Source organism: Stomoxys calcitrans, chromosome 1, assembly GCF_963082655.1.
Source record: "Stomoxys calcitrans chromosome 1, idStoCalc2.1, whole genome shotgun sequence".
Taxonomy (NCBI): domain Eukaryota; kingdom Metazoa; phylum Arthropoda; class Insecta; order Diptera; family Muscidae; genus Stomoxys; species Stomoxys calcitrans.
In genome coordinates this window covers 149,366,871-149,390,627 of record NC_081552.1, presented here as the reverse complement: position 1 = coordinate 149,390,627, position 23,757 = coordinate 149,366,871, and the positions used below count along the sequence as shown (strand labels likewise).

General features: G+C 39.2%; 1 protein-coding gene across 5 annotated transcripts in view; it reads left to right on the top strand.

The window, feature by feature from the left end:
• Window positions 1–23,757, top strand: part of LOC106090082 (four and a half LIM domains protein 2) — a 579,753-nt gene that overhangs the window by 454,569 nt on the left and 101,427 nt on the right. For 4 of the 5 annotated variants that reach the window (XM_059361321.1, XM_059361320.1, XM_059361322.1 and 1 more), the window contains one exon: window positions 13,242–13,442. In XM_059361321.1, the coding sequence (XP_059217304.1) occupies window positions 13,242–13,442 (201 nt within the window). Of the gene's footprint in view, window positions 1–11,810; window positions 12,288–13,241; window positions 13,443–23,757 lie in introns of those variants that run through there. The other variant, XM_013256157.2, reaches the window with a different exon arrangement.

Sequence of the window (23,757 nt, the reverse complement as noted above, 5' to 3'; positions counted from 1 at the left end):
AAAACTCTGCACGTCTATCCCTTCTGGACCAGGAAAGGAAGTGGAAACTTCGAAGATTATAGACATAGTGGTCAAGCGGACCACGAAGGCCTTGCATGACTCGCTTGTCCTAGTGCCAAGCCAAGGGGCAAACAATGACCGCCATGCTGGACCCCAGAGCTAGTTGGTCTAAGGAAGGACTGCAGAAAACTCTTCAACAGAGCAAAAGCCACAAGAACACCACACGATTGGGACATCTATAAGGCTGAGCTGGTCATATCGAAAAGATTACCGGACCACTGCAGTGTGTATCAAGCGGAGATCCTCGCAATTGAGGAAGTGGTGGAGTGGTTAGGATATAATGTCATAACGACGATTGGCATTATGTTCGTCATGACAGGGCACTGTCTAATCGGAAAACATGCTGACAGACTGAAGGTTGAGAGCAACGACTTTTGCAGAAGCTGTAAGGGCATCGAAGAAGAAGAGACTATAGAACACCTTATGTATGTGTGTCCGCACTAGCAGTTAGAAGGAGAGTGTCCCGCACTAGCAAATAAAAGGGATTTCCACTCTAGGTTCTCATTTTTTTTGAGAACCCGTCTGATTTAGCGGATGTGAACATTCGCAAGTTGTTGGGCTTTTTAAAGAGATCTGGATGGTTCAACGGTAGGAACTAGAAGGCATCTTCCTTCGTCTGTTCCTGTGGTATCACAATGGGCGAAAACATCTAAGTGGGTCTGATGGCAGACTGCCACTTAAACCTAACCTAACCTAACTTAAAGAGTTGAATTTAATTGTGAGGATTAATGATTTGAGCCATTGTGCGAGTTACTTTAGAAACATTTAAGTCTCTGCATGGGAACCATGTGTTTCAATTGTTTCAATTTCATAGTTGGTTCCCTGCCGAATCTGCCTTAAGTATATCCGAACAGTACCACCATTGAACATTCTCTTAAAATAAAAGATATAAAAGATTTTGAGAACAGAAAAAAAACTAACATTATAAGGTGTATATGGCCCGCCTTCTTTGCTGCAAAGAAATATTTTTGCTTTGCCAATTTCCTTAGAATTTCCCATTTGTCAAAATCATGCATAACCCAGTGCAATGCATATCAAAACTATTCGGGTTAATTTTTGGCAGCATTTAATGCAAACATATCACGCTGATTGACAAGTGAAATTAGCAAGTCTGAATTTACGAATCCATTTTTTTTTTTTTTTTTTTGGTTTGGGTGGGGTTCCTGTCGTTATCTCGAGCGGCTGTTATATAACCCAACTGATGATGCCAATTTGAACATTAAATTCTATTTTTGCGTGCCATAGACATATTTTAACAGTGGCGAAAATTCGTTTTTTTTTTATTAGGTAATAATCTGTGAACTTTTTTTTTATACTTTCCTTTCGACAGCTTCCGACTGCCCGCCATCACGTAGGACCATACGATGTTTTTTTTTTTTTGCACTTAAATATCAAAATTGATCGTTGCGGCAATTCCCTCAAATCCCATGTGAGGAGAGCTAACACTGGCCGATCCAAAATCTACGATAATGTCCATGAAATGTAATTAAAATACCCACTACAATATTATGGAAGTGGGAGAAATAGGTAGTTGTCTCAGCCAAAGGTCAAACAACAGCCACAAAGGCATGGAAATGTATTTTGATGGGCCGAATTGGAACATCCACTGCCAATTGCGTCACGGAACAATGACCTAAGGAATGCCAAAAAGTAAGCCAAGTAATCGTTACCATTACCGTGTCACAAGTTCTTTTTCTGTGCCTCACAAAATGTTCCTCTCTTTGTCTTGTGGCGTCTGCAGCCACGGTACACGGCTACTGAGTACAGGCATATGTTTTCTTTGACTGGATGTATCGAAACGGATCTGTGTCGATCATTTGGCATGGTCCGCACAGTTGTTTGCGAGTGCTATTTAGCGAGCAGAGTGTCGTGTGCACTAAAACAAACACAATTTATTTTCCTCATTTCACAAAAAAAAAAAACAAAAACAAAAATTAAAACAAAACTTTAAAGAGATTTCTTCTTAAATTTGGAAAAATATTGTGTACAGAAAAGCAATGCCTAACCATTTGGCATCAGCTAAAATGCAACAGAGCATAACAAATGGAATTATTGTATTAAATCGCTGTTTGCATTGAATTGTTAATTAACTATAGGTGGTATCTAATGGCAAACAAGTAAAAGCGTGCCAAGTTCGGCCGGGCCGAATCTTATATACTCTCCACCATGGATCGCATTTGTCAAGTTCTTTGAATGACATTTTCAAATAGAAAAACACCACCTCCAAAAATTCAGGCAAATCGAGTAATAATTGCTCCAGAGGCTCAAAAAGTCAAACTGGGAGATCGGTTTATATGGCAGCTATATCAGGTTATATACCGATTAACACCATACTAGGTACAGTTTTGGAAGTCATACCAAAACAACATATGCAAAATTTCAACCATATTCGATAAGAATTGCGCCCTCTAGAAGCCCAAGAAGGCTAAGGTTTATATGGCGGCTATCTAAAGATATGGACTGGTTTAGACCATTCTTGACACAGTTGTTGGAAGTCAAAACAAACTACTTCATGCATGGCAGCTATAACGGATTATCAACCGATGTTGACCATACCTAGCACAGTTGTCGGAAGTGATACCAAAAGACCACGTGCAGCCAAATTGGATAAGAATTTCGCCCTCTAGAAGCTCAAGAAGTCAAGATCCAAGATCGCTTTATATGGAAGCTATATCAAAACATGAACCGATTTGGCCCATTTACAATCCCAAAGGACCTACACTAATAAGAAATAATAAGAAATAGTTGTGCCAAATTTCAAGCGCCTAGCTTTACTCCTTCTAGGTGTTACAAAGGTGTTACGCATATTTCGAGGTGTTACAAAGGGAATGACGAAGTTAGTATACCCCCCATCCTATGGTGGAGAGTATAAAAAGAAAAATTTACAATTATAAGGAGTTTGAAAAGGAATTATTTTCACTTCTAAAATTGCAAAACATCATTCTATTCGCAATAGAATATGAAGAGGGAAAATTTGTGATCATGGAAGGTGGCTAGGCAGACCCTCCAATAAATGTACCAATTTGTAAATTAATTGTGAAGTTTGTACGAAATCATTGATATAAAACATTTTTTACCTTGCTCCTTCTTGAAATGTGTTGTTATTACCTTTTGCATTTTATCTGAGCATACCGACACGAGAGGGTACGATGTGAATTCGTGCCCCACATATATTTTAATACACTTTCATATAACGTACACTTCATACAAACAATAACAAAACTAAATTTGTTACAATTATATTTCCTTAGATCGGACACAAGTCGGACACAAAAGGAAATCCAGGCGAATGCTAGACAGTCACTCTGATCCAAATTGGTCGATCTAGATGATGTTTACTTTAAATGAGTTGTATGCTCTTTTGACATTAACGAATCTATTTATATGTCTTTGTGCTTTTACATTTTGCTCGCATTGTTGTTATAACAGACTCTTGAGTTACCCGAACGTTTGACTGCGAGATCGACAAGCAGACCATAAGTGTCATTTCATAGTCATTTCTCGTCGCTGTTGGCTGAAGGAAAATCATACGCAATCATAAAGAAAGGGAATGGAAATATGAATGACCCAATGGTTTGAATATCGTGGATTCTGTGAATTCCGATTTTTTCAATTGTCGCCAAGGATTTGACAAATATATCTTATTTGTATATAGCAGCGTACTGATACCAGATACCTTCAATCCCAAGGCAGCCGGTTGTACGTACCGGATTGACCCGATGAAGTCCTTCATCAGCAAGGGCTGCCGCCTCAGTGTACAACACACTGCTACAACAACAACCGGGTTCCTTAATAGCTTACTATGAGATAATATTTTCTCTTCAAATCAAGTGAAAATGCCATCATCACCATGAATGAAATTTCGTTAAAAATATGTACTTTCAAGTTGAAGTGCAGATGGGATATATGGAATGTGTAATGCATGAGCCAAGCGAACATTCAGGTTTTCTCCAATACAAATTGGCCCAAAAATTGCCGCTTTTTCATGGTGACTACCACTCAAAAACAGAATTTTCTATTTTCCTCTGTTCACGATGCATTGCTTGCACGCTGAAACAGAAGCAAACTTTGTTTCTTGCCATTGTCCGTGTGCTAAATTTACAACATTTAATGACTATTTCAGTCAATTTTTTGTGTTACATAAATGCAATTAAATTTTAAATATCTGACTGTGTAGAACAGAAATACAGAATTTTCAAGAAACTGCAATCAATCATCAACGTTAAAAACCAAATAAACAAAAACAGGTCATTCCGTTATTCATAAAATTTGCATAAAATCTGCAGTCTCATTTGCTTCGACATCATGGTCCACTGTGGTACCATAGGAATAGGAGAAGGAATATGCCTTCCATTTCTTTCGGCGTCGAACCAGCCGAATAGATAATTCAGACAAGTCCATAAAGAAATAAAAACCTTAAGTAGAACTTTTTCTTCTAGCCAGTGACAGGCACACAGAAGATGTCTTATTGTTTACTCTTTTTCGATGTTCTCACAACTTTTCGAGAACTCGTTCATTAAGTCTATCAGCACAGTTTCAATCAAACAGTGACCTACCTGCCAGTACTGGACTCTCCAGGCATTTTCCCATCGCTTGCCTAATCAAAATACAATAGACTTGAAAAATGAATTCCAAATACCTCTGAAACCTCTATATATACATGTTTGAGATGTATGAAAATGTGTTATTATGGAACCACAACAGTTTTAATAATTATTTTTTGTTTACGCACCTGTCCAACATGTGAAAATTTTAATTAGTTTTCTTTTTTTTTAATTTTTGTTTTAGACAACCAATCGGAATTTAGTTAAAATAAATATAAAATCAGCTACATACTATTGCAAATTTCCCCACGATTTCCATACGGACTCAATTCTAATGTTTTCTACCAGATCCATAGAAAAGTTTGTTTTTATCAACTTTTTATGTGGGAAAAAGTGCTTTCCAAAAGTTTTCTATAAAGACAATTTAAAAAACTAGCAAGTAAGGGCAAAAGTCGCTCAGTGCCGATTATATAATACCCTATATCTACCCTATAAAAACATCTCGAGCGATATCATTAAATGGACGCTATATATCTACATCTAAACCAACTTCGACAAAAGTTAAAGAAAGCTAATTTTGTGCTACATTTCGTCAAGATCGGCCGCAAATTGAACCTACTGAAGCCTTATAAAGTTAAGAGCTTTAGGAATTTTCAAAAAAAAAAAAAAACACATTCAAAGGAATGTATAAAGTCCTTATTCGAATCGATAGTACGTTCCATATAATTTAATGTTTGAAGATTATTTCAAGCAAATGTTGACCGTGACTGCGCCTCAAATGGTCCTTCCGTTCTTCTTAGTTCAATTTTAGTTCTTAGTTCAATTTTGGCATACTCTATCCTACATATCGGCCGGTATCTCATGAATAAATGCTTCAATGTTGTCTTCCAAAGCGTCAATTCAAGCGGGCTTGTCTGTATATACATGAGCTTTAACATAGTCCCACAAAAAATATTCTAAAGGCGTTAAAACCCACGATCTATGCGGCCATTTGACCTGTCCCGAACGTGGAATAAAATGTTCACCGAACTCGGCTCTCAATAAGTCCATAATTACGCGTGCTGTGTAACATGTGGCACCGTATTGTTGAAACCACATGTCATGCAAGTCAAGCTCTTGCAGTTGGATATCATCGCACGGAAGCGCTTACCATTCACAGTTGCCTAACGATTCGCATCATCTTTGAAGAAGTACGGTGCAATGATGCCACCAGCCTATAAACCGCACCAAACTGCGACTTTTTCTGGATGCGTTGGTAGCTCCTGCAATGATTCTGGCTGATCTTCACTCCAAAATGGACACTTCTGCTTATTTACGACACATTGAGCCAAAAATGATCTTCATCGTAAAATGGAAGAAGCGCGTGAAGAACTTTCTTAACAGAGCACGCGTTTTGATTTTACAAAATTCAATTATTTGCAAACGTTGTTCGTTTGTAAGGCGATTCATGGTTAAAATATAGATCATATAGATAATAGCTAAAAATTCACCCTTCATAGGGTGATGTTCTTCTTGGGAAAATCGGTTGATAAATGCTCTTGCTTAGGCTCTAAAAATGAAAATCGGTAAGCACACATATATGAAAGCTATATCTATATCTGAACCGATTTCCATGAAATTCACCAGATTCAACCGATTTCATCCAACTTTCATGCACGTAATAAAAGTCATAAAAAAAACACTTTGCAAAATTTTGAGAAAATTGTCTGATAAATTCGAAAGGATTAAGAAGTGAAAATCGGGCGATACATATATAAGGGTGCTATGAGTTGGGCTAAGGTTTAGTTTAATGGGGTTTTGTCTGATCAGGATATTTCATTAAAATGTTTCCGATGAAATTATCCTATAGGTCTATCAATACTGCAATACCACCCAACCACTACTGTGGTGCAGGGTATTACATATTTCCGATTCTATGTCCATGTTAATTTGTAGAATTCTCTAATAACTCTCGGAACTTTAGGTGCATTTTATTTAAATAGGTTTATGCTGAATTTACAACCTGTTGTGGTATATATTCGAGGCTGTGCCGCTAAGGTACCGGTTAGGCTGTTAGGCTGGGAGAACTTGGATTCCTGAGGGAATGTGGACAAGGCCACTACTCTATTTTGGGGACCATGGATACAAGAGGTAGGCTTGGGAGTGTCCCACACCAATTCGGGAGAGGTTGTTCTGGATTCGTTTTCCAGAATCCATTCTTTCCCCGAGAGGGAAGAGCGGGAGGCGGATGCTGTGTTTCACTGACGACTCCAGTTTGGAGTCAGGTACGGGGTTGGGGTTTACTCGGAGACACTCGACATCGGTATATCAATTAGACTACCGGACGAGTGCACAATCTTTCAGGCAGAGGTCTGTGCCTATACGTTGGCCGCCAAGGAGATCCAGAAGATGGACCACCATCTACCATACCACCTTCGAAAAATAGCTTATATATAGATAGTATGGCGGCCCTCAAGGCCTTGAAATTGAGGACGGTGTGCTCGAAGTGGGTGTCGCAGTATTTGGGGGCCATGAACGGGCTCCTGCCTCATGAAGTTGTGTTGGTCTGCCACAGTGGTATTCTCGGAAATGAGAAGGACGAGTATGCCAGGAGGCGATTCTCACCGGAAACAGACCTGTGGCGGTCTTGCACACGTGCCTTTTGTCGAACTACTGAACATAGTAGAGGAGATGGCTGGTTCGTAGGCGGTGGCAAGGTGGGAGTCTGTGGATGTTTTGGTCGGATTGTCAGCTTACTCTGGGAAGTCTTCTCAGAGACGTAGATAAGACGGTTCCGATTCGAAGTGGGACGCGCTGAGATTTTAAACGCTACGTCATTCATGTGCGGACGCGGAGCACCACTGCTTGGCACTTAGCGAATGAATACTTGAGTAAGGGAAACACTCGCGTGGTAGCGTGCTGGATAGGCGCTTGCTCCCTATTCAATACCTATATTTCCCATATTTTTATACCCTCCACCATAGAATGGGAGCACACTAATTTCGTTATTTCGCTTGTAAAACATCGAAATATTGATCTGAGACCCAACAAGGTAGATATATTCTTGATCATCTTGTCTTTTTCAGTCGATTTAGCCATGTCCGACCGTCCGTCTGTCTGTCTGTGGAAGCACGTTAACTTTCGAAGGAGTAAAGCTAAGCGCTTGCACAAATAGTTCTTACTAGTGTAGGTCGGTTCGAAATCGAAAAATTCTCAAAATCCTTCTGTAACTGTGAAATGGATAAAAATATTCCAATTTTGTTTATGGAAAATTGTAGTGGCTAAGGGTCCAGGGAGGAACTCATCGGCAGTGACATTTGGTCATAGAACTAGAGCTAAAGTTATTAGATATTTTTGTGCGGATATCTTAATTTTATAGTAAGTTTGGGGTACTCCAGATTTTGTCAACTATTTCGGGGTATTTAAATGACGGTTTATTACTTTTGTTGAATATTGCAAAAAACCCTATATTTGGCGCTAGTTTTAATTTGCCTCAAATTAGTTATATGATTTGGGTAGGATATTGTCCCGATCTCGACATGCTCGAAATGCTAATTAATTCCTTTATATACTACTCACACAAACTGAAAACATTAGGCATATAAAATTCTTATATATTTAAAAAACAATATCAATTTTTATTGGGAAACCGTCTTTTGAGCATGACATGCAAAGGACGTGCTTAAGTTCCCCTTCGAAGTTCATAAAAATCGACTAAAAATTCTTTTTAATGGTTAGAAAAGGGTAAAAAAAATTTTCGATTTCGAACTGGTAAGAAGTATTTGTGCAAAATTTCAAGCGCTTAGCTTTACTCCTTCGACCGACAGACAGACGGTCGAACATGGTTAAATCGACTGAAAAAGACAAGATGATCAAAAATATATTTACCTTGTTGGGTCTCAGATCAATATTTCGATGTTTTACAAACGAAATGACGAAATTAGAATGCTCCCATTCTATGGCGGAAGATATAAAAATATGGGAAATATAGGTAATGAATAGGGAGCAAGCGCTTATCCAGCACGCTACCACGTGAGACACTTGGCACTTAGCCAAGCAGTGGTGCTCCGCGTCTGCGCATGAATGACGTAGCGTTTAAAATCTCAGCGCGTCCCACTTCGAATCGAACCCGTCTTATCTACGTCTTTGAGAAGATTTCCCAGAGTAAGCTGACAATCCGACCAAAACATCCACAGACTCCCACCTTGCCATCTCCTTTACTATGTTCAGTAGTTCGACAAAAGGCCCGTGTGCAAGACCGGTCACAGGTCTGCTTCCGGTGAGAATCGCCTCCTGGCATACTCGTCCTTCTCATTTCCGAGATTACCAGTGTGGCAGACCAACACATGAGGCATGAGCCCGTTCATGGCCCCCAAATACTGCGGCACCCACTTCGAGCGCACCGTCCTCAATTTCAAGGCCTTGAGGGCCGCCATACTATCTATATATAAGCTATTTTTCGAAGGTGGTATGGTGGATGGTGGTCCATCTTCCGAATCTCCTTGGCGGCCAACGTATAAGCACAGACCTCTGCCTGAAAGATTGTGCACTCGTCCGGTAGTCTAATTGACATACCGATGTCGAGTGTCTCCGAGTAAACCCCAGTCCCGTACCTGACTCCAAACTGGAGTCGTCAGTGAAACACAGCATCCGCCTCCCACTCTTCCCTACCGGGGAAAGAATGTAATTCTAGAAAGCGAATCCAGAACAACCTCTCCCGAATTGGTGTGGGACACTCCCAAGCCTACCTCTTGTATCCATGGTCCCCAAATTAGAGCAGTGGCCTTGACCACATTCCCTCAACATTCCAAGTTCTCCCAGCCTAACCGGTACCTTAGCGGCACAGCCTCGAATATATACCACAACAGGTTGTAAATTCAGCCTCATCTTCAGGCCCTCCTGCGGTGTGGATCTTAACGCCCCCGTGATCTCGACGTAGGCCATTCTCTGTACCTTACGAAGTTTCTTGGTCCGTGTACTCTTCTCCACAGTGTAAACCTATTTAAATAAAATTCACCTAAAGTTCCGAGAGTTGTTAGAGAATTCTACAAATTAACATGGACATAGGCAGTCGAACATAGCCAGAGCGAATCAGAAATATGTTATACCCTGCACCACAGTAGTGGTTGGGTGGTATTGTAGTATTGATAGACCTATAGGATAATTTCATCGGAAACATTTTAATGGAATATTCTGATCAGACAAAACCCCATTAAAAAAACGTGAGCTTTTTAAACTGGCCTTCAATACTGATTTTCGATGTTACTTTTTTTGTATTAAGAGCGCACAACAAGTCGATTACTGGCTTAGGAGTATATTCATAGTGGCATGGCATGCGGCGAATTAATATCTGCACCCTCTTTTCAACCTAACCGAATCAAATTTTGTGCAAATATTCCCAAACTGTAATAAGTACGGTTGCAAATTACCCAAAATCTGAAAAAAATATATATATGGGAGCTATATCTAAATCTGAACCGATTTCGACCAAACTTTTTAAATATTGTGGTAGTCGTCGAGTGAAGTGAAAATCGGGCGACATACATTTATGGCAGCTATATCGAAATCTGAACCGATTTTATGCAAATTCACCAGTAATATTAAAAGTCATATCATTCCTCATCATTCAAAATCATTCCTGGCAAATTTCGGGAGGATCGTTTAACAAATGAGCACCCTATTGCAGTGGTGGTACAGGATGGTACAACGAGACATCGTTGACGAAAAAATTACAAAATTTTCCAGAATGGGGAAATAATTCGTACCGAATGTCGTGCAGGCCGATGAAAATTAGGGTATCACGTCCGCAAAACTGGTACTTTGTTCAATGATTCACAATTGAAAGCACATGCATTTCGCGATTGCTTTGTTCAAATACTACAAACATCTCAATTTTAACATAATACTTTTATAAAAAATTTAATATAAGTAATGAGGGAATATTCTGCTGAATGAAATCAGCAAGTTATCAGTTATCAGTTTCGGCGCGAAAAGTTTTCATAGTACCAGTCTTTATGTGGAAATTCGCGATTATTATATATATGGGAACTATATCGAAATCTAAGCCGATTTTAACCAAATTCGCTAGCCTAAAGGATGTGCATTTCTCTGTATGTAAAACTTTTTTTCTCCTCTATGGCATGGGAGAGTTTAATGTTAGCGTCGTCTTGCACATAGAACGGTTGGTTTCCCATTATTGCTAGCGATATTCGGTATACTATGCCTCACCATTTCCATCAAATCCATATACAACATTTAGGAAGATAGGGTTATTTTATACCCTGACGTAAACCATTTCCAAACAAAACAGTTTTCCAAACAAAAGTTGCAATTTGCAGCGCTCCCATTCGATCAAGTCGATCAGAATCTAACATAAACTTTGACGTCGACTAAATGGCTGTGGAGCCAAACGCTTGTGGGGCCTGTCGGTCGTCGCGCACACACAGATGCCAACACAAACCGCCACAATATTCCCACTCGCGTAATGGATTCGATCAAAATAGATTTCTTTCACCGATGAATTTTAGAGCAATGTGGGCCATATTTCTCCCATAAATACAAAAAAAAACAATAATGAAATGAAATAAGCGAGCACACATGCACTCACTTACCAATTAACATATGGAAGGCATAGTTGAGTATCGGCTCCTCTTTGCTTTCTGCTGATAGCTTTCCCACATCTTCCACTCCAAAGAGCATTAAAAGTGAGGAGAGATTTCTCCCCACAGGAAGCAAGCACGGAAAATGGATCATAGCTCTCTCCCTCTCCGTCTGTGGGGCTGTGCAATGCAAACTTCTACGAGTATTTCGATTCTTTGATCACCACACTTGACTTTTACATTGACAACAACAACGGCAACAATAGGAATAACACTTGTTGTGTATTAAAACATGAAGGGGGGGCAACTCGATGATGTTGGGCGTTTTATTTTGTTAATTTTTTGTTTATTTTACCTTTCATCGCATTGAGAATATTGCCTCAGATTTTAATGCGTTCTGCTGGCCTGCCAGCTGTCACTATGGCCGCTCTCTCGGCCTCAGCCTCAGACTGTTGTTCTCGCTCTTGCGTTCACTTGCTTGCTCGCCGCTCAGTATCTCTGCTTGAGGAAAACTCTATGTTTCATTTAGAAAATGCCTGGCGTGGTGCGTATGTCTGTATATCGCCTATCTTGATGTCTGCGAATTGAATGTCTGCTGTTGGGTTTTCTTCTCACAAGCCATTCGAAATCGGTCGGTCAGTCGGACGGTTGTACATTTGAGAAAATTCAAAACAGTCCAAAGAGGAAAAGACAAATCAGAAAAGGCAAACATCGCCAAAGAAAAAACTAAGAGCGGCGACACCAGACAAGGCAGACATTGCCAGCGGCCACAGTCGCAGTCACAATCACAGCAACACTGAGGCTAACAACGTTGGCCAAAATAGCAAATTCCAAGCGGAAAAAAGTTCAGTCGGTCAAACGCGGGCGGTACACGTACGTTAAACGGACACAAATCAAGCCTTCAAAAGTTCCCCTGCCAGGAGTTTGCTTCATTTCTCTAATCTTTCGAGTTCAGCAAAAAAGTTTCCATAGCAAAAATGGCGGATGTCGAAATTATGCAAAGCGTCACGGAAGTTAAGAAATCGAAGAAGGTCAAGAAGACCTCAAAGCGTCGCGAATCCGAAGTTCAAATAACCGAAGTTGATCAATCCATCGACGAGAAGGGGTACGTGTCGTTTGGGTCGAAATTCATTTTGAATCCTTGCGAATAGAGGACAAGAAATGCAAAATACCCCCAGGCAAACGTAGTGAAAATGTGGTTTTGTATTTGAGTAGCTTCCACAAGAGAGAGAAATTGGCTTCCATATCCTTAAAATGCCATTTTTTGGAAGTTCAGAACGTGATTAATTTTTTAAATCTATTTTTTCGCGTTGCATTACCCGATCATTGAGCTTGGAGATCTTTTAAAATTTTCCTATTGTCACGGTTTTGCTTGAAACGTTTCCAGCCCACCAACATCCAACCACTCGCCTCAGATAACTCGTTACAAGACCAGTTTTTTTCTACAATTCCAAACCAAACCAAACAAATACAAAAACACAATTTCCAACAAAACAGCATTTACTCCAGAATCAAAATGAATTTCACAAACGACACGTGACTCCTTTGACTAAACAAAAGGTAGAGCAATACTTTCCAATAATCTAAGAAAATTAATAATGAATCAAGCACTACAAAAAGATGGCAAAATACTTTGAATGCCATAGAAAATACACACCAAAGTAGCCTCAAAGGCAACGCAACACCAAACACACAACACCAATTCATTTGGATTTTGTGATTACGAAAATTCGAACACATCGTTTTCCACCAAACACACCACTCCACATAAAGAAAATCTCAAAAAAAAAACAAAACCACTAACCCAACCAAAGCCACCAACAACTCCACCCAAAACAATTTCTAGTATTTTTGTACTTCAATCTCAACGCTGACCCAGATGCAGATGAAATACACGAAATATGCGGACATGTTACCCCTCCAACTTTCCCCAACGAAAACTTGGCCTTTTCCCTTTCGCTGATATCGTTTATTTTTGAAAAACTTTACTAAATGTGAAGGAATTGAATTGAAACCAAGGAAGACATGGGCTGACACAAATCTCTTTTTAATTTTGCAGTTAATTTTCAGTGGTGAATACACAAAGGCCATGGACAAGGACTGGCATTCCGGTCACTTCTGCTGCTGGCAGTGCGATGAAAGCCTCACCGGCCAGCGTTATGTCATACGTGATGACCATCCCTATTGCATCAAATGCTACGAGAATGTCTTCGCCAATACATGCGAGGAGTGTAATAAGATCATCGGGATCGATTCCAAGGTAAGTGTAATTGTAGCGATTACTTGTAGTCTCACAATTTCTCAACTATTGGGGTACAATGTTCAAATTCTCATGTACCAGCCAGTGCAGGGATGGGAACTACAAAGCTTCAAATTGTACTAAAAAATTACTTTTTATTTCGCTAAGCAATTTTAAAAATGTCCTGATTGCTGTATACCAAATTTAATGACACCGGTTTACATTTTAAGAAAATCTTCCCTACAATATCCCACTTTGTCACGCCAATTATTTCATCCTACCACCACGGCATTGTAAAGGGGAGGTCTATTAGAACTGAACTATCATGCAGATGATGGTTTTGTACACAGACTTCAAACAGATGTAATTTACACTGATTTTAGTAAGGCTTTCGATACTGTGGTGCATGATTTATTACTGCTTAAACTTGACACGATGAGTTTTCCATCTGTTCTTTTAAATTGAATAGCTTCTTATTTACAAGACCGTACACAGATGGTTTACTCTAATAATATTCTTTCCAAGGATGTAGCTGCTTATTCTGGTGTTCCACAGGGCAGCCATTTAGGTCCACTGCTGTTCGTTCTTTACTTGAATGATCTTGCATCAGTTATTCAGTCTTCAGGGATTTTAATGTTCGCAGATGATGTGAAGCTGTTTTGTAATTTGGATTCTCTAGATCGGCCACTGTGCTTGCAGAGCGATCTGCACTCTCCGGGGGACTGGTGCAGTTTTAATGGCATGGCGCTTAATCTTAAGAAGTGCATGAATAATAGTTACCTATTCTAGGCGAGGGTCTTATAAATTGGATAACGACGATTCCTTTACTGATCTTGGTGTTATTTTGGATGATAGATTTCGTTCTAATTTGCACATTGACTCGTGCATCAATAAGGCAAAGTCCAAGGAGTTTGAAGATCCTTATGTGATCAAGCGTTTGTTTACAAGCTTTGTCGCCAGATAGTATTGAATAAGTTCAGAAACAATTTCTTATTTTTGAGCTTGGGGGCTTACCATGGAATTCGGTTGAATTTCTTCTCCCCTACGAGAACCGCTTGACTTACCGATGCTCGAAAGGAGGCGCTTGATGCTTAGGGTCATATTTATTGTAATTCTCAATTCTTAACTGTCGTATTAAATTGTAAAATTCCTCTCCGAATTACTCGGCATTAGATACCTCTTAGACAAGCTTTAGTGAGATCCAATTACGAATCAAACAATCCGATTCGCTCTTTGTGTATAGTAGTATATCCTTCACCGATCCTATTCATGTAATCAAGAATTCTATCCTTCGTATGTAGTTTGTTGTAGAAGTTGCCAGAGAAGACTGTTCATCTTATTGTCCTTTCATTGTTGTGTAATATCTATGTTGCTCTAGATATTGATCTAACTATAGTGTTTAACTGACTGTGAAATTTCTGTAGCCAGTATTACCCTAACCCTCTACTAATCCTCCATAGTTCGGTGTTCGGCGGGTGCGAGTGGCATGGAAACGAACGAAATATAAACCCCCTCTGCGTAAATCGCAGACATTGTCTGTATTATTTTTATATTTTGCAACTGATCACTCTCTGCCGCATCAATAATTTCATAGGAATACTACACGGGATATATGAGGTTATAGACCGATTTGGATCATAATTTATGTGGTGGTTGAAAGTTACACTTAGAGAAATTTGTTTGTAACAACAGTAAAAATACTTGCTGTAACAGCAGAAGGTCTGCTGAGAATGGAACAGCAGTAATTTTTTGCTACAACAGCAAACATTTCCTGCTGTTTTCAAATGGCAAAATGTTACAAATAGCTCATAAAATGTTTCAAAAAACTTTATATTCCATCATATCTTAAAAATGTTCAAGCACATAATGTAAAATTGTTTCCAATTTTCTACAATTTAGCAATTTTGAAACGAATTTAAATAACAGCAGACAAAACAAATACTTCTATTATATTTATGCCTTTAAATAAAAAATTTAACGCCTAAAATTTTCATATTTTTCTTTAATACAGAACATACACTTCAATTGTTGTTTAAAAGTTGACAAATTTTGAATGGTTTCATTCAAAAGTTTAGAAGTTTTAACTTTATATCAGCAGACAGTATTTGCTGTTAACGCCAGACTAATTTCTTTGGGTATATATTAAAACGTATACTACATTAATGTTCCCTACACCAGCTTAAGAAGTCAAATCTGGAGGTGGGTTTACATGGGAGCTATACATATTTTCCCATGAACATTGCATTAAGGTACAAGGGATACATATCAATGAGCACAATACTATTCAAGTTTTTACTTCAATGATATTGAGCCTCTTTTTTTTTAGGCCGAGTCCGAACGGCTTGCAGGTTAGCGACACCATTTGTTAAAGTAGTTGTAACATATGGGAGCTATTTCAAGATATAAACCGATTTGAGCCATACTTGCCAAGAAGGTTTCAAGTCAGAATCGGATAACTTATACATCCTCTAACGAATCAGGAATTCAAATCGGGAAATCAGTTAATATGGGAACATTACCTAAACATGAACCGCTTTGGCTTTTAAAGTTACTAAATCCGTCGCGGGAGTACTAGAGTACATCTCGAATCGAAAAAGTACAGAAGAAAGTACTGTAGTACTGACTCTATCACCCTGGATCCTATATCAACACGCTGGTCTTTACTGTAAGATTGAGCCGTGACAAGCTTAAAACCAAACTTGCTTACAAAAAAGAAGCTTTTAATGCGCTTGTAGTAAGAAACCCAAATCTATTATTTTCTTACACACTGGTATTCACAAAACTAAATGTAGACTTAAAACAGGTTCAACAGACAGATTTCCTTTATAGAACTGTAAAATAAACCTATATTTACGCTTAATTATGTTTTGTAAGTACTTACTGGTACATAGTACAAACAAAGAGTTACTCATAATTTAGTCAACCATTCGAGAACAAGTAAAGTTCTTTTTTAATTTAAACCCCCACTGCTTAATCACAGACATTTTGGGAATTATTTTCATATTTTGAGAATTACAGAATATCGCAACTGATCACTATATGTCACATCGATATTTTCATAGGTATATAACACGGTTTTAGACCGATAGTTACCATAATTTATGTGGTGGTTGAAAGTTATATTAATCCTTTGAGGACGAATGGGACATATGTGTCGCATTTTGCAGTTTTGCACTAAAATCCACATTTTTGAAAATTTTTCTTTAGTCCATAGAGAACCAATGAGAGTATAAAACTCATTCACAAAAAATCCCGTCTCTTTTAGGTAAGATATCAAAAACAAAAATTTGCGTTAATTTTTTTTTTTTATTAATTTAGAATTTTTCTTCTTCGAAGATTTGATAAACAATTTTTGAGTATTATTGGTCTCAATGGCTCTTCTAACTGTAACTTTTTATTATACCCTCCACCATAAGATGGGGTGTATACTAATTTCGTCATTCTGATTGTAACTACTCGAAATATTTGTCTGAGACCCCATGATCGTCGTGAAATTTTATGTCGATCTAGCCATGTCCGTCCGTCCGTCTGTCTGTCGAAAGCACGCTAACTTCCGAAGGAGTAAAGCTAGCCGCTTGAAATTTTGCAAAAATACTTCTTATTAGTGTAGGTCGGTTGGTATTGTAAATGGGCCATATCGGTCCATATTTTGATATAGCTGCCATATAAACCGATCTTGGGTCTTGACTTCTTGAGCCTCTAGAGTGCGCAATTCTTATCCGATTGGGATGAAATTTAGCACGACGTGTTTCGATATTATATCCAACAACTGTGCCAAGTATGGTTCAAATCGGTTCATAACCTGATATAGCTGCCATATAAACCGATCTGGGGTCTTGACTTCTTGAGCCTCTAGAGTGCGCAATTCTTATCAGATTGGAATGAAATTTTGCACGACGTGTTTTGTTACGATATCCAACAACTGTGCCAAGTATGGTTCAAATCGGTCCATAACCTTATATAGCTGTCATATAAACTGATCTTGGGTCTTGACTTCTTGAGCCTCTAGAGGGCGCAATTCTTATCCAATTTGAATGAATTTTGGCACGTAGTATTTTGTTATGATATCCAACAACTGTGCCAAATATCGTTCAAATCGGTTCATAACCTGATATAGCTGCCATATAAACAGATCTGGGATCTTGACTTCTTGAGCCTCTAGAGGTCGCAATTATTATCCGATTTGCCTGAAATTTTGTACGACGGATTCTTTCATGACTATCAACATACGTGTTTATTATGGTCTGAATCGGTCCATAGCCCGATACTATCTATTTTGCTTTTTGAGCTCACAAAGAGCGCAATTCTTATTCGAATTGGCTGACATTTTACACAGGTCTCCAACATATAATTTAATTGTGGTCCAAACCGGAGCATATCTTCATATCGCTCTAATAGCAGAGCAAATCTTTTCTTATATCCTGTTTTGCCTAAGAAGAGATGCCGGGAAAAGAACTCGACAAATGCGATCCATGGTGGAGGGTATATAAGATTCGGCCCGGCCGATCTTAGCACGCTTTTACTTGTTAAATAAATTAATTTGGTGATATACTTTTCCTTTTACACTTGCTGCTCTGATGGGACATAATGTCCCATTCGTCCTTAAAAAATTAAATAAAAGGGTAAAAATCTGTTTTTGACTTTTTCGAGTATATTTATTTTTGGGAGTAAACTGTTTTTTTTTTTGGGGGGTCCTAGAAACACTAACAAAAACAGTAACTCATAGAAAAAAGCAATAAAATTACCTAAATTAGATCGCATAAGTGTTTAATGAGGCGCACTTTCATGTTGAAATAGTTAGCAAAAGCAGCATCAGCGTTTAATTTCGGAGTTTGGGAGCGAGTTTTGCAATGACACACATGTCGTAGAGCTGTTGAAAAAGTGTAGCTCGAAGTCGCTCTAGCTCAATATCTGTCGGTTCAATCGAAATTTTCAAAATCTAAGGCGTCAAATTTTTTTATACTCAGGGTAGACAGAAAATTTTTACTTGTCACAGCTCGAAAAATCGATTTCCGACCTATATGAAAAATATTCTTGATCGTTTTCACAGTCTAGGTCGATCCATGTGTCCGTCCGTCTATCGAAATGATCAGAACACACAAACGAATAACGCTATCCTCCTTAAATTTTACACAGATACTTTTGATTAATGTAGGTGATTAGTAATAGCAAATGGGCCATATCGGTTTATATATGAATATTGATCGAAATGCCCAGATATGGCTTCTTAAGCACCTATGAGTATCAAATTTTATTCGGTTTGGCTAGAGTCTGGCATTCAGAGTACATTTATTGCCTCTATACCCAAACAAGATACGGTGCAGATAGTTCCATAAAGATATATAGCCTCGATTATGCTTCTTGAGACTCCAAAAATCTCTTTTTTTCTTATCCAATTTGACACTTTTTCTTAGCAAAGTACACCAACAGTAACAGTGAGCGCCACAATAAACTGAGCAAAAACTTTAATTTTACGCATACTAATTTGTAAATTTTACATACTTTGATCTCTGAATAGCACGTTTTTTCACAAAGAAACTTATTAATCTTCATAGTTCGTATAAGAAGTACAATTAGAGGCTGAAATAAAAACGTTTTTAAATCAAACGCCTCTGTACACTATGTTGACAGTCTTTTCTACCCAAATATCCGATGATTTTTTTCATGGAAGGAGCCACATTTTTACCATTTTGGCAACCCTTTACTTAGTAAATAGGTCTCTTCTAAGAACGAATATGCGGTTAACTCTTCGTCGCCAAAGGGTTAAAACGTATATGTATATACCAGTTTAAGAATTCAAATCAGGAGGTGGGTCGATATGGTAGCTATACATATTTTCCCATGAACATTCCATTAATAAACATTGGATTCTTCTCTCGTATCAATGAGTGCAATCCTATTCAAGGGTTTTCCTTTTTTATGCCGAGTCCAAACGGCGTGCAGCACACCGACACCACTTGTTAGAAAATGTTTAATAAAGGGTAATTTTTTAGCTAATATCTTTTTGGCAACACTGGTTTGTTTCACTGTCAAACATCTTCAGTTTGATCTATAATTTAATCGTCTTACAAACGAACAACGCATGCAAATTATTAAGCTTTATTATCAAAATGATTGCTCTGTTAAGAAAGTTCATCACGCGCTTCTTCCATTTTATGGGCGAAGCTCATTTTGGTCTCAATGGGTCGTAAATAAGCAGAATTGTCCATTTTGGGGTGAAGATTAGCAACAACCGTTGCAAGAACTACCAATGCATCCAGAAAATGTCACAGTTTGGTGCGGTTTATAGGCTGGTGGCATCATTGGACCGTACTTCTTCAAAGATGATGCGATTTGGAAGGTAACTGTAACTGGTGAGCGCTACCGTGAAAGGTTATCTAACTTTTTTTGCCCAAAATGCAAGAGCTTCACTTGCATGACATCTGGTTTCAAGAAGATGGTGCCACACAGCACGCGTACCAGTGGACTTGTTGAGAGGCGAGTTCGGTAAACATTTTATTTCACATTCGGGACCGTTCACTTGGCCGCCTAGATCGTGCGATTTAACGCCTTCAAACTATTTTTTTCCGGACTATGTTAAAGCTCATGTCTATACAGATAAGCCAGCTTCAATTGCCGCATTGAAAGACAACATTGAAGCATTTATTCGTGAGATACCGGCGGAAATGTTGGAAAGAGTATGTCGGATGGACCATTTGTGGCGCAGTCACGGTCAACATTTGCATGAAATAATCTTCAAACATTAGATTATATGGGCCGCATTATCGATTCAAATAAAGATTTCATAATTTTTTCTGATTTTTATGTGTTTTTTTCTTTTTTGAAATACTTTCTTATAGCTCTTAAAAAATCACCCTTTATGTGTTAGCTATTTCAAGATATAACCCGATGCCATGAAGATTTGAAGTCAGTATCGGATAACTTATACATCCTCTAACGTATCAGGTATTGAAATCGGGAAATCAGTTTATATGGAAACTATACCTCAACATTAACAGCTTTGGCTTTCAAAGGTACTAAATCCGTCGCGGGGATACTACAGTACACCTCGACTCGAAAAAGTACAGAAGAAAGTACTATAGTACTGACCTTTCCATCCTGGATCCTATATGAATATGTTGGTCTATACTGCTGGATTGTGCCAGGACAAGCTAACAACAACAGTCTAAAAACTAGCTTTTAATGCGTTTGCAGTTTGAATCACAAATCCATTATTGTCTTAGTTTATTAGTCACCTTAAGTATAATACTATTGAAAAGACCAAATGAATGAAATGAATTCGTGAATTGTAACAATCATTGCCACAAAGAATTTATTTGCCTCTAGCTGTCATACCAACAGCTTTTTATATTGAAGAGTCCCATCGTAGTACAAACAAAGAATTGACACAAACATCTTTCACTCATTCAGGCTAACTATCTGTATAAGTTAGCACTGTAACCAATTGGTTCTCTCGACCTAAAGTGTTATTGTCACTTACTATCCAAATGTCAATAAATTTATTTTTCCTGTATTCTGTTTGCTAGTATTTATTAGTGGGAAAGAAAAAGTTTCGTATTTGTTTAATATATCGTCATAGGCTAGGTTTTAGTGGCTGTCTGCCATCAGACTCATTTCCTGTACCACAGGAACAGGGGAAGGAAGATGTATTTTAGTTTCTACCTTTTAACCTTTCAGATCGCATTTGAAAGCCCAACAATTTGCGAATATTCACATCCGCTAAATCAGGCAAGTTTTCAAAGAAATGAGAACCTAAGGCGGAACTCCTTCTGACTGCCAGTGCGGAACACACCCACAGCAGTTGTTCTGCAGTCTCTTCTTCCTCGACGTCTTCACAGCTTCGGCAAAGTCGAACTGGCAACATTTAGTCTTTCAGCATGTTTTCCGATCAGACAGTCCCCTCGTCCGTTCTAGCGAACAGTAAAGCGGTAGACCTCTTCAAGTCTAGAACAGGCCATATAATTTTGGAATGGCCGCAACCCACCTATTGTGACTATCTATCATCCATTGCCCCATGCTGGAAGCATACCCTAAGATTCCAGTTCTCCTGGAATATGTAAGATAGTTCCTAGTCTCGCAAGCGCGTCCGCTTTACAATTCCCTGGGATATCTCTGTGGCCCGCCACCCAGAAAAAGTAACTTTGAACTGTTCAGCCATCTCGTTGAGAGATGATCTGCGACAGTCGAGGGCGGTTTTTGAATCCAGAAATACATCGCCAGGAATTTAATGGGGCTGTCTGGGAAGATATTTATGCCAACCGTCGTTATCACATTACATCTTAGCCATTCCACCACTTCTTTTATTGCAAGGATCCCCTGTTGACACTGCAGTGGTCGGGCAACCTTCTCGATATGACCATGCCAAGTTCTTCAGAGTACACTCACCAACTCGCGTTTTGATCCATACGTATAGAAGTATATGTAACTTATATTGCCAGAATATTGTAGTTCCAATGGATTCTATCTGGAATTGTGGTATAGTACTTTTTATTAAAAATCTGCTCGGATAATGTGTAACCCATATTGCCTAGAACATCGGGCATTGCATTATTGTACCAGTGTGCGTTGATGCCGCATGACCAAAGGGAAAGCTCCCTTACCCTCACAGCATTAGTCGCAGAAATTTGTAGCACTTAAATCCGTTCATCAGATGGTGCTGTCCTCAGTACGGCTGTTATGCACAAACAAGCCATCTTTTGGAACCGGCTAAGTATTGAACAATAGGTGGACTTTTGAAGCGCTGTCCACCAGGCCACAACATCATATAGCATTAAAGGTCTGACAACCTAGCTCTCATATTATTGGGCAGATAAACGAATAATCGTTTGCGGCTATCGTAATACTTTTGTCATTGAATAGTTTTTGGTTTTACAACAAAACAAAGGTAATTTAACCGTAGGCGCAGCTGCTAAAGGGTTTACAATGAACAAAGTTAGGTTAGGTTAGGTTGAAAAGAAGGTGAAGATATTGTTGTTGTTGTTGTAGTAGCAGTGTGTGGTACACTGAGGCGGCAGCCCTTGCCGATGAAGGAATTCATCGGGTCAATCCGGTACATACAACCGGCTGCCATGGGATTGAGGTGAAGGTATTAATCCGGCCATGCCACTATGGACATACACCTAAGCCAGTAATCGGCTTGTTGTGCGCTCTAAAAACTATAAAGTACCCTCTAAAAAGAAAATTTTAAGTTAGGAATTCCGTCCAACTTACAAACTCCTTAATTGTTTTCAATACAACTCCCCTAAATTGGTTCATGTCTGGTATTGTGTCTCTACCTAAGTGCCGAAAGGTACGCGAAAGCCGGGCAATGCAATGTTCCAATGCGCTCATCATCTTCCCCGCATGCTCTACACATGCTATCACTTGCCGAACCGATTTTACATAGTTGAGCTCGTAGTTCTATGTATCCCGTTATGATACCAATAGCTTTACTGGCCTCCTTTTTACTTCCTTTCAGTAATAGCCTCGTCTTCTCACGATCTGGTTCCCTCCATAGGGTTCTCACCGTCCTACCGACAGTTTCGCTGTTCCACAATGTTGCATGTGCATTCGTCGCCCACTCCCTCAACTCGGACTGCATTGACCCGAAAGGCTTCCGGTTAACCAAGTTTATTGACGGCAGTCCTCTTGCCTTCACCGCCAAATCGTCTGCCCTTTCATTTCCCCTTACTCCGTTATGGCCCGGCACCCAAACGATGCGGATTTTGCCATCCTCAGGCGTTAATCTCCTTCTTACTAGCTTTGATCCATCCGTGTAAAATGACCTTCCAGACTCCATGACTATGCCGACGGCAGCAGTGCCTCGCACTCGATTTCAAGGTCTATTTCAGGTATCCGATTGGAAACCTCTTCCCTTCCTTCCAGGTTTCCTATCCTCAATCCATTCTCCCATCACCTTAAGTATCATAGCCGCAGAGGCTGCCTCACACTTAATTCGCATGTCATGGGTCGGATATCTAGAATAGTCTCCAGTGCTCTAGTGGGCGTGGTCCTCATCGCTCCGCCTATGCCAGGACAACATGTTCTCTGAACCTCTTGTATGGTCTTTATGTTGCACTTTTTCTCAATAGTAGTCCACCAAACTACTGAGGCGTAAACAAGTATTTGTCTAATCACGCTCCTGTAGAGCCAGTGGACTATCCTCGTATTCAGGCCGCATTTCGAGCCTACGGCCCGTCTACGCAGTGCCCAACATCTGTGAGCCTTCTCAGTATGCTCCTGAATGTGACACTTCCAATCCAGTTTCCTGTCCAAGATCACACCTAAGTATTTGACCACGTCAGATATCGAAATCGTCTTATTGTGGAAACGTGATGCGTTTAATTGGCCCACCTTC